Here is a 12,099-nt window from a genome sequence, read left to right on the forward strand (position 1 = left end):
AAACTGTCAATTCAGTCTCAAAGAGACTAGAGCAAGTAAGCTTAATGTTTTAATCAAAGCGTATTTTTTTCTATACTCCGAAACGACCAAACTTGATATTTTTATCTTGTAAACAAGTTTTATCAGAAGAAGTTATAATGATCTTTCGGTGATTTAATTAGCATTTTAGTTCTCACGGGAAGCTTGTTATTTACTGTGATGAAACAACTGTCTTTTAAAATAAGATTATGAAAGGCTAAAAGGCCTTTCAAGCCCAGAAAAAGCAATTATTTGTTCGTGACTATTGTTCACTTTTACGAAGCAAAATGTACTAAGTCCACTCTCCACGGGTTTCAAGGGTGGCTTCGAATACAAACGATTTTGCTTTTTTCTAGAAATTGTGAGATCTCACCTTAAAATTAACGACTGCAAACTGTAGAGACAAAGTAAATGCTGACTTCCGCCAAGAATGAAACTGTCAAATTTAGAGATGAGCGAGAAATCAATCGATGTACAAGAAAACGACAAGGATGTACAAGAAAACGACATGCTTCTGGCAGAGGTTCGCCGCCAAGTCAACCCGCTCAGCTTTTGCGCCTGCACTCACTTCGTTCAGCGGATACACATAACACCCCATCGAAGCTCTTCGGAGGAGAGAGAATCGAGGCTAAGTGCCAAGTTTTTCCTGTGAAAATTAATTTGTTTGCATATGAAAGAAAGCTAGTTTTCATAATAAAATCCTACACGAAGCCTCGCTTTCATAAGGAGGTTCAAAGCAAATCGGAAATGTCCTATTAATTTCACGAAACTCTGAGATGAAATTTCGCAATCACACTTAATACAAATTTCTAAGGCAATTTTAATTGCCTTAAATGGTCTTTCGAACAGATATTCACCGAGACGAACCGTTGTTTACCGCTGTGCGTATTTTTGGTGTCAGTTTGAGATAGCTTTAACTTTCTCTTTCATGAAATTATAACGTGACCATTAAACGTTGAGCACTTTTTTCTTGTAGTATTTAGTATATTACGTTGAACAAGGTAAGAGAAGACGATATTATGGGGATTTCAATTACACGGTTTTAGATGTATATTTTAACTAGCTGTCCAAAGTTCAAACCTGTCCATTTCTTGATGTTATCGTCCCAGTCATTCTTCTATCTACAACCACAGGCCTCAACATGTACAATGGAAACTCGGAGAAGTCTCACCAGAGTTCAAGAACGATCGCTGCCTGAATAAATCTAACTACAGGCCTTTAACTATTTTTTTCCGTCCTTGTCGAAAGTATTTGAAACGTTAGTCCACTCAAGAATTAGTCCTTATTTTGAAGATATTTTTCACGAACGCATATTCGCATACAGGAAATATCATGGAACCGACACTGCTCTGCTTAGCCTCACAAAAGAGTGGAGGAAGGAACTGGACCAACACAATGTCATTGGAATTGTGTGGATGGACCTTTCCTAGGAATTCGATACTCTGCCACACGAACTGATAGTGGCAAAACTCAAATCCTATGGAGCTGACGACAAAACCACCGAGTCTAGTTTATGACTACCTCACTAACCGACGTCAGCGGGTCAGATTAGGCGATCAGTTCTCGAACTAGAAAGAAATCCCAGCGGGGGTTCCACAAGGAAGTGTACTGGGTTCATTAATATTTAACATATTTATGAAAGACCTTGTTTATGCTGCAAAGCAGAGCAGATTATTTGCGTATGCTGACGACACGCAGATATTTTTCGCTGACAGTACGCCGGAGAAACTTGAAGAAGTGATCAATGCAGATCTCGCCAATGTCGATCAGTGGTATGAACAAAATGGCATAAAGGAGAACACCTCTAAATATCAAGGCATAGTAATGGAAAGGCACAGGCCATGCCGTAATTCTATTGCGAAAACACGGCTATTCCTATTACTGAAGATCTCGAAATGCTCGGAGTTACAGTCGACGATAAAATGTAATTCGAGAAACACATACCAAATATATCCAGAAATCTGCCAGCAGATTACTGTACTTAAGCGAATGGAAAAAGATCCTTCCATTTGAAACAAGAAAGTGCCTTTACCTCGCATTTATCATCCCTCACTTTAACTACTGCTCAGAGACGTTTGTAATAAAAATGCCACCGCAAAGATGGAAAAAGTAAACGAGCGTGCCCTTCGTTTTGTCTGTAATGAAAAACAAACGCCTTACTGTGACTACTTAAAAGAATAGGATTACCAACACTTCTGAATTAACGCCTCGAAAAAATACTCTGTACGGTTTTTAATGTTACTAATAATGAACATGCACCGAGAAGCATCAAAGAACTGATCGGATATAGAAACAATAAATACGAACTGAGAATATATGGCATTTTAAAGCAGCAAAAGGCCAGCACTTCGACTTATGGCTTAAAATCGTGGATGTTTATGGCGCCAAAACTCTGGAATTCAATACCTGACTCAGAACTATTCGATCTTTTCAGGTTTTTAAAAATAGCATTAGCAAATTGAACTTGTCATGTTTACTATGATCAACAACTTTATACCCGTCCATCGCATGGTACAAACAATAATAGCTCATTGTGATTTTTTATTCCTATATATGTGAATAGATTTTACATTTTACCATTGTAGCTGCTTGTATATAGCCACGATGTTTAGTTATTTTAATTTTATTTTCGTGTGAAAACTAGCTGGTGAGCTGTCTCACTAAAGCTAAGCATTTCAACACAATAAACTTGGCATGACTTGATAGGTCATGGTGCGGTTGTGTTTAGCCTGTTTGACTTTCATCCTAATTCTAAACTACACCATCTAGACCTGTTAAAAGATAGGGTCCTTGGAATCGGATTCATTAACATCTTTCAATACCAGGTTCTGTATTCAAACAAAATTTAGAAAAGATGGCTCCAAGTTTCATTTTAAAATACAAGATGAAGTCAACTCCATTAGCGCTACGACAGCCGGAGTAAATATTAGCCTTTTAGGATACGGTGTAATATTAATATTGCGTCTCTAGTTTTGCTGAAAATGGTTACACAGACCAGATTTTGATGACTTCTACGCACTATTATTCCTGTAGCTTATATTTTCCTGCGGATAAAAATAAAATCGCTTGCGGGGCCATTAATGAACTTGCGCAAACGATCTGGGAACTTTGTCATTGAGTGAAACCGTCAGTAAAAGTGAAACCGTTAGTAAAAAATACAGATTCCCTTGTTTAAAGAATAAGAATGTACGAAAAATTAAAAAGAAAACATCTTCAATGTAGGTTTATTTTTTCCTCAACGGAGATAAGGTAAGCCATAAACAGGTGTAGCTTTATATTGTCAACATATTAATGCATCTCAGGTCCCGCGGTGAATAATTACATCACGAAGAGTTCCCGGCTACCAAACTTGCAGTCGTAACAGTTTCACGGGAGCAAAAACAGCACCTTTTTCATTACTTTTCTTAACCAGAGCAACACTATAAATATCAGTTGACCTCCGACAAAAACAGGCTAACGGACTTCAAATTATGGATCCGTCTAATTAATGAATTCAGTTTCAGTTTTTTATACCAGGTGGTGTCTATCACGATAATGGGCAAGCATTAGATAGCCACTAACACAATTATCAGAGAGAAAAAGGTCATGAAGCGAATAGAGCTCATTAGTCACCAGTGTAATCTTTTTTACTAGGCTTTCTGCGGGATTATTTAAAAAGATTTAACAAAAAAATTAACGAACAATATTCTTTTTCCTTGTCGCCTTCTTCACTTAATGTTGGAACCTATTATATTACTGCTATACTAGTATTTAAGGTAACGCACTCATTTAAGAGCGCCTACGTCACCACTGTCGAATCAATTTAAAAAGTTAACTACTTCTTCAGAGATATCTCCTTATCGTTCTTGGAACGCGATCAAAATATCTTTCTTCATTTATATTAATTCTGGATTCAGTAATCCTTAGCCAAAGATCTCCATCTGAAAGAAATCGCTTTCGTACCAACTTCCTTCGTCTTTTAACTAATTTATTTTGCTCATTCTTAGTGTTGTTCATACGACAGCGTGTCTTCCTTAGAAAGGTAGATAATTACCACATAAGTCATTGCGTGTTTCGCGTAATGGATCTTAATTAAATGTACGCCCCAGAAAGCGGAACTGTTGTACCATAACTGCTGCCAATATAAAAATAAATTACCGTTGGACATTTTGTAGTTTACTCTCATTATCAGCGGAAAACAGGCACACTTCTTATTTGACGTTATATCTGCGATGGAGAAAGTCTGCCTTGTAATGATTTCTTCCGTCCTTGCATTAAGGTTCATCATCAACGCACAAAAAAGTACTCAGGGTAAGATATTGATTTAAGGTTATTGATTTCAGTGAAATTACATCTTGCGTTTTGAGACCCGTCCTGTCCAAATGAAATTCAGAATTTGTCATTGTTTCTTAGACGTACTAACTAAAAAGCCAAGATCAGGCCTTGCAATTGCAAGTGAAACTAAAATTTACATGAAAAATATTTACAAATTAGCGCTGTCTTTTTATTGGAAATAAATGCACGATGAAATTAACACGAACTAGAATAAAATCGCTCAATTCGTTTGAGCGTAGTCATCTTTTAGACCAAAGAAAAGTAAGGGTTTCAGTTTCACTCATTCAAATTTAGCATATTTCATACTTTAAATAACTCGCCTGGAATTTTTCAGGTTGACTATTGCTATAACAATTATCCTTCTCAGTTTTCGCTTCAGTGTATTTGCGATCGACGAAATGTCTTTGGGATCATCAATGTTTCTTAAGTTCGGAAAAAATATAAGACCTGTGCTTACGTTGATTTCCTTCATCTGCAAACTAAACCCTTTCGTTCGTGTCAATTTTTTTTATTTCAAACTAATTGTAAATTCCCTCTTAATTGATATTAATTTTATCAGTCTATTTTCTTCTATAATCTTCTGGGTCCAGGTGAGGCCGGATTCAGTCCCTTCTCCGTAACTCGCGACTGCGAAGGTCAGGTCATGATTTGTAAATGGTGTCCATTTTGGACCCGCCATCTTGGATTTCTGGATTTCCCTAAAAGCGCAGAAAACGCTAAAATTGACGGAAGAATATACAAAACCAGTAGAAAAACACTGAAATGGTACAAAGAAAGATAAAAACAAAGCCAAAAACAAAAAAAATGTACAGTAGGAGAGATTGTTTCTTCATTAAAAATAGGAATATTACCATTTCTGCAAAACCTTATGGTCCTAATTTCATTGCCATAACAACATCAAGTTATATGAACACTGACAGATTAACGGAGTTTGATGACGTGTGCTGACATATTAAAAACAGTGTCCACCTTAGTAACTTCGAGGCAATTGAGGCTAATAAGACTTGTAAATTATCTCGCAAACTATTTCCATGGTGGATTGATGACGTGCTGGTATATAAATGCTACATGTTTGAAATAAAATAAATCGCAAAACTCTTTCAACCAATTATTTGTATATAGCTGAAGTAAAAGAATCGAACGTTAAATTTCCTTTCAATTTTTGAATTGGTACCCCTTTGCAGAAATCTGACAAAAGTTCAATTTTTTTAATACCTAAATAAGTGATGCTTGAGAATGTAAAAAATTTGATGTCAAAGCTTCATTAAAATTCACTTAATGCCACGTAGAGCCTTATCAGCCGACGGAATAGTTTGCCTTACAAATTGACAAGGAATTATAATACAGTCAGATTAATTCATACGAAATGTTTCGTGAGTTTTGCGTAGAAAAGTAGCAGTGGGTATTACAGGTTCAGCAATTAACTCTGTTTTATTAAGAGCGGCTGCCTGTTAGGATCGAGGTTTCGGCGTCAGCGATCATTTTGCGAATCGCTCATATTCGGTCCAAAAATACCCTTTGGTGAACTTTCTTCAAAAATCATATTTAAAAGCTCCAACGACTTTCTAATTTTGAGAGATTTGCAAAATTGAAAATGCGGTCAAAGTGCGGCTTTGTTGCACATTATCTTTTTTTTTTTTTTAATTAGTTATTTTTTGACATTGTTTTTTACACTTCCAAAAATTCTGGAGGAGTCGGAGGGGGGTCTGAAGCCCCCCTCATCGCCCGCCTCTCCCCTTGCTATATGAATCTACGGATGGGCATTATATTTTTTCAGAGTTTCGGGACGATGGCCAATTTTAAAAAGAAAAGCGAAACCTCTGTACCCGCAATTTATGACAAGAAAATAAAACCTACATAGATTTAAAAAGATTTCTACGTAGGTGTCAGTTTGGGAGAAAAGTTCTTACACAAAAAAAAATCTACGTTCCTTTGCCACTCAGAAATATAAATTCCAGTCTCGCCCACATTAATCGTTTCGAACAGTATTTTGGCTTGATTTAGTTTAGATGTTATTAAGTTTGACGTAATTGAGTAAAATGTGTGGTTTAGATAATGTCAGTACCTACCCCAATGGTTTGGAGTTGCGAGACATAGAAAGATTGGAAACTCGATTGCGGCTAACGGCAAAAGTCAGAAATGACCACGTGACCATATTTATCCTATGTTTTCCGCTCAATGTCTTCAATTTCTCAAAAATATTGAGTTGTTTGTAGTAGCAGCAAAGGCCACAATTATTTTGCACTATTTTCATCTAAGTACTCATATTTTCGAGAAAACATAAACTCCGAAGTTAAAGTTATTTTAAGCATTTGGCAGTGCTTCGTTCGCCCACCTTATTTTGAACCTTCAGTTGGACGAAAAACCGCATTTTCAAACTTTTGCGAATCTCTCAAAATTAAAAAGTCGCTGGAACTTTTAAATATGATTTTTGAAAATAGTTCACCAAAGGCTATTTGTGGTCCAAATATGAGCGATTCGCCAAATTGGTCGTTGATGGCGAATTCTCGATCCTTACAGGAAGCCGCTCTTGAAGGCTCAACCTTACGCGGGTGAGACCGAAAATTAGTATGCGTGGTTTGAAATCTATATATTGTTTCGCAGTTTCCAATAGCCGGTACGTACGAGGAGAACTTTCAATCGGCGCCGCCTGATGGTCATTCTAGCTGCAAACAATAAATAGACGACGTCTGATTACCACTCCTGATTGTGTTTTTCAGTTCAAATGCCACTGAAGCATGTCTAAATTGTCGAACGCGTTCGAGAAAATCAACTTTAATGAAGGTTTGGAATGCAATTTACCACATCATTAAGTATATGAGAGGTGAATGCCATTAAAAAACCCACTGAGCTGTTCCCGATATTTTTTCCAAAGAGCGCAAATTCAAAAGTTACCTAAAGATTTTAACTTGGAGAATTCCAGAGAAATAAAAATCGTTCTCGAGGTCACAAACTTGAAATTCAACAAACTTTCTTGACCTCAAGCATCAAAGTCAGGGCACATTTTAACAGTTTTGAAGTCGTTTGTCATAAAAATGTACGGTTCATTTTATGATTACTATGCAAATACTCAGGATTAAATTTCTTCCCAATTTATTTGAATTCAAAGATACGGACTTGCTTATTTTAGTACACTCTATCTGTCAATAAAATAGACAAAAAGATATCATAGTAAAATTCTGTCTAAAAGTAATAACTTTTATATCAATTAGAGTCGGAAAAGACTGTGTTAAGAGATGTAGAACAGGTGGCGTATGTTCCCTAAAAAATGTCTGAAAACACCTTAAAAAGATAATGGAGCAGCCAACTCATAGGCTGTTGTTGTTAGTGGTGCTTTTTCCGTTGTTGTTGTTGTAGTTATTATTAATATTATTAATATTATTATTATTATTATTATTATTATTATTATTATTATTATTATTATTATTATTATTATTATTATTATTATTATAAACATCACCACAGAAGGTCGGAATCACCTGGGTGAAGCAGGAGCAGTACGTCAACGGTAAAGTTCAGGAATGGGTGGGGCAGGTGACAATATTGGCTGAGTTTGCTCTGTCGCAGCCCCAGGCTTGCTACGCCGCGTTCGCGTTTGGATTAAAACATCGCTGGACGTACTTTATGAGGACTTTGACTGATTTAGAAGATCTACTCTCACCTCTGGAGCGTGCAATAGCTGATGTCCTCATACCGTCCATTACAGGGCACCACTGTACACAAGCTGAGCGGGAGCTGCATGCGCTGCCGGTGAGAATGGGAGGCATGGGCCTAACAAATCCGAGTCAGGTAGCAGCCTCAGAGTATGTAGCATCAGTTAACATCCCTGGTCCATTAGTCCAACAAATAAAATCACAGGTGCACAAGCCACCAGACGAAAATAAAATAAACGCTGTACAACGGGAGATGTGCCAAGTGAAGAATCAGTATCTGAAGGAAAGACTTGATCAGGTGAAGTGCTCGGCTTCTGGAAAAACTCTGAGAGCTGTGAACCTTGCCACCCAGAAAGGTGCCTCTAGTTGGCTCTTGATGTTATGCCAATTAGAGATATGAACTTTGACTTAAACAAGAGTAAATTTCGTGATGCTGTGAAACTCAGGTACGACTGGGAAGTTCCTGATATGCCCTCTGTTTGTGTTTGCGGGGACCACTTCAATGTGGATCACGCTATGATATGTGAAAGGGGCGGTTTTGTCATCCAACGCCATAATGAACTGAGAGATCTGGAGGCGGAAATGCTTCGCATGGTGTGTAATGGCGTTGAAACTGAACCAGTTTTACAAGACATCACAGGAGAAGAGCTCAATAGGGGAGCCAACACCGCTCTCGATATTGTGGCAAGGGGGTTCTGGGAGAGACAGAGGTCGGCTTTCTTTGATGTTAGAATTTGCCACCCAAATGCTGACTCTTGCAGGGATATGGATCTTAAGCAGATTTACAGGCAACATGAAACGGAAAAGAAGCGTAAGTATGCTAGCCGAATTTTGGAAGTCGAGCAAGCCACATTCACGCCATTAGTTTTTAGCATGACAGGTGGAATGGCGGTGGAATGCAAGCGATACCATAGTAGGCTTGCTGAGTTAGTTGCTACAAAGAAGGGCGAAAGCTCTGCGACTACTATGTCATGGATCAAGGCAAGGGTGTCCTTTGCGTTGCTGAGATCAGCATTTCTATGCTTGAGAGGTTCGCGAGCTACAAGGAGGGTCCATCTAGAATTGACGGACATTGACTTTGACATCGAGAAAGGACATGCAAATATTCGTTAAAAACATTGAAGACATAACTTTATTTCTTATTTTTTCTTATTTTTCTTGGTAGCCTTCCATTTGTTGTTGTTGTTTTTTTTTTTGAAGATTTTTAACTTTGTATATATTATTGATCGATCGACGTCTTCGAAAAGTTTTTGTATGGATATTCTTAGCATGAACTGCAGAATTATGAAGCGTTTTTTTTTTTTCCGATACCGATATTTTAATCACCTTTCTGTATTTGTTGTTTTTTTTTTTTTTCTACTAATAAAGTATTTTTATTATTATTAATAAATTACTATTATTATTATTATTATTATTATTATTATTATTATTATTATTATTATTATTATTATTATTTTACGAAAGCATGTAAGTTTCCACTTAATTGTGGGATGGGGTGGTGCATTTCTGCCATTTCTCTGAAGTATTGAAAGGGAACTACATATCTTAGAAATGAACAAGCATTGTAAATTCATCACTTTAAGAGAAACAATCTGAAAACGTTGAAATACTTCTCTTTTTTTTTTCAGCTCCTACTCCTCTTCCTACTACAGTACCCAAGCTAGGTATGAGCTGCACTCGTAGAACAAAAATGATGAAATAATTATATTAAAATAACTAACTATTGTTAATTAAACGTTATATTCGCTTTTCGTCTTATTCTTGTATTTCCCTCTTATTATATATGCGTATATATGCAATATATATGCAATATATTGTTTTTATTGCAGTAATGATGCGCCGTTTAACTCAATCCTGCTAACTTCAGAGCAGTCTTTTGAGTTCAGTTTTTCGGTTCAAGTTCATTATTTCCCTTGGAGTTTTATTTTCCAATCTCGTCCCATTTTGTTAAGAATATTTGATTCTTAGCTAAAATAGTCAAACAAACGTCTTCGTTGACATAAACTACTTTCACGTTTTTCTCGCATACATTACTAATTTTAGCATTTATTAGTGTTTCTTGACAGAACAAACAGAAATACTTAAAACAATAGTATATAACGGCAAAGAGTAAGATGTGTGAGTATTTTTCACTGAAAGTCTTTGCAAAAAACGTTCGTTAAAAGCGAATGTAAAATTAAAGTGTGATTTCATTTTCATCAAAACAATACTTACGCAGAACATTTATTCGCTTGTTTGTGCGAAGTTTTCAAAGATTGTTGCTTAGTTTATTTCTGTGCTACTTGCAATAAAATATTACAGTTTATTTTTTCAATTGATTGCTCCAATGATATATTCGAAGTCTGTTTTATCGTTAGTTTAGCTTCTTTTTCTGACGTTTACGCACGGTTTTCTTGGTAAGCAAATTTACTAGAGAGTGACAGTGCTACGTAGCGCGAGTACACTGTTTGCAAACCGGTTCGCCTCGATAATCTTAAAAACTAAAATAAATAAATGAATAAATACAAAAAATATGTCATTAACCGGTCACCAGTTGATGTGTTCATGTTGGCCACCGGTGGTCAAAGTACGCAATCAACTACGTTGATCAGACCAAACACTTATCTTCATTTGATGAGCATGCAATGATCAGATTCCCTCTTTTAAGCTCTTTATGAGTGTATTTTCTGATTTTTTTCCCAATGGTAATGAGTTTTTCAAGCATTTATCATTTATTACATAAAAATCAATGAAATACCAGGTGAGCTTTCGCACGAAAACAAATCTTCACATATGAAAAGATCACCATTGCTTTGGTTACATAATAAATCGCTCCTTTTCCAGCGGCGCTTTCGTCAAAGTAGTCTCGACACAACTTCGGAATGGCCGAAGAACCCAACTGGAATCTAAATATTCTCGATATCGAGGACAATTCTAAATGCTGATTTACTGATGTGTCCGGAGATGATGTTGACAAGCATATTGGTCAACAAGAGAACGAAAATACAAAGAAAAACACCATGTATGACCTCAAAATGGTTCTAAAATTGCTCCGCGAGGTTCGAAAAGAAGAGAGAGAATTAGAGAAAATCCCACCAGAAGAGCTGAATGTACAGTTATACCTCAGTGACTTCATAATTTTTATAAGCCGTCTTCTCTCAGAGAAATCTTATCAAGCGTTGACCGTTATCTTACAAGGCACGAATATAGGAAAAGGCTTTTTTTGATTCCGAGTTTACGAGATTGAGAGACGCATTGAAATCAAAGGAAAAAGAACTGAAAAAACAAAGCCGAGGAAATAAACTGAATGCAACTACTGCTCTCTCAGACGAAGAAATTTATATTCTCTTTGAAAGAAAAGTATTGGGAACAAGTTCTCCATAATCGCTACTGAACACTGTGTGGCTGAATACTGTAATGTCACACACTGGGGTCACAGAGGTTGCACAGAACAACGGCGTTGGGGGATGTTGTTTTGGAGACTGATAGTCAGGCCAAAGAACATCTTGTTTATTCAGAGACACAACCTAAGAGCAGATAGGGCGACAACTCACGGAATGTCAGCCCGTGAAACCGAGAATGTATGAAAACAAAGAGATTGCAGCCGAGCGCAATCCAGTATAGATAAACGTCCTCACTCCATTTTGGAACCAGACGCTCCATTTTATCTGACGGTCAACCACTTCAAATCGTCTGTTCAGGGACAGCAGAACGACTGTACATGGTTTAAAGTAAATAAACTGAAGAATATCTTAAAAGACGTCAGAAGCGGGGGGAATTCCCCGAAAAACAAACCACGCCGGGAGAAAAAGACTCGTGCAAAAAATACAGGATAATGGCGTTCCACCAAATCAAATAGTACAGATTACCGGCCACAAAAACCTCCAGTCAATAAACAACTACAGCAGCCTACGAGGGCAACAAAATGGAAAATCGTGAAGTTTCAGATGAAGAGCGAGAAGCGGTTCACTTTCGGTCGGCGCACCACCTTTTCACCACTATCAACTTGCATCAAACTCATCGACTTCGTGAGTGCATGAAAACTACCTCCAAACGATGTTTTATGGCAATACAGTTACAGGAGGGGTGTTTAACAGCAATATGGATTTGTCACAAAGTGCAATGGGTAACCCCG

General features: G+C 37.1%; 1 protein-coding gene across 1 annotated transcript; it reads left to right on the forward strand.

Moving 5' to 3' along the window:
- The first annotated feature begins 8,366 nt into the window (after window positions 1-8,366).
- On the forward strand, window positions 8,367-9,318 carry LOC146465413 (uncharacterized). Its single transcript, XM_085128776.1, has one exon. It carries the CDS (start codon window positions 8,367-8,369, stop codon window positions 9,096-9,098), a length of 732 nt encoding a protein of 243 aa, XP_084984902.1. The 3' UTR covers window positions 9,099-9,318.
- The last annotated feature ends 2,781 nt before the right edge of the window (window positions 9,319-12,099 follow it).

The sequence above is a fragment of the Pavona decussata genome, unplaced genomic scaffold (assembly GCF_977016875.1).
Source record: "Pavona decussata unplaced genomic scaffold, jaPavDecu1.1 SCAFFOLD_156, whole genome shotgun sequence".
Lineage (NCBI taxonomy): Eukaryota > Metazoa > Cnidaria > Anthozoa > Scleractinia > Agariciidae > Pavona > Pavona decussata.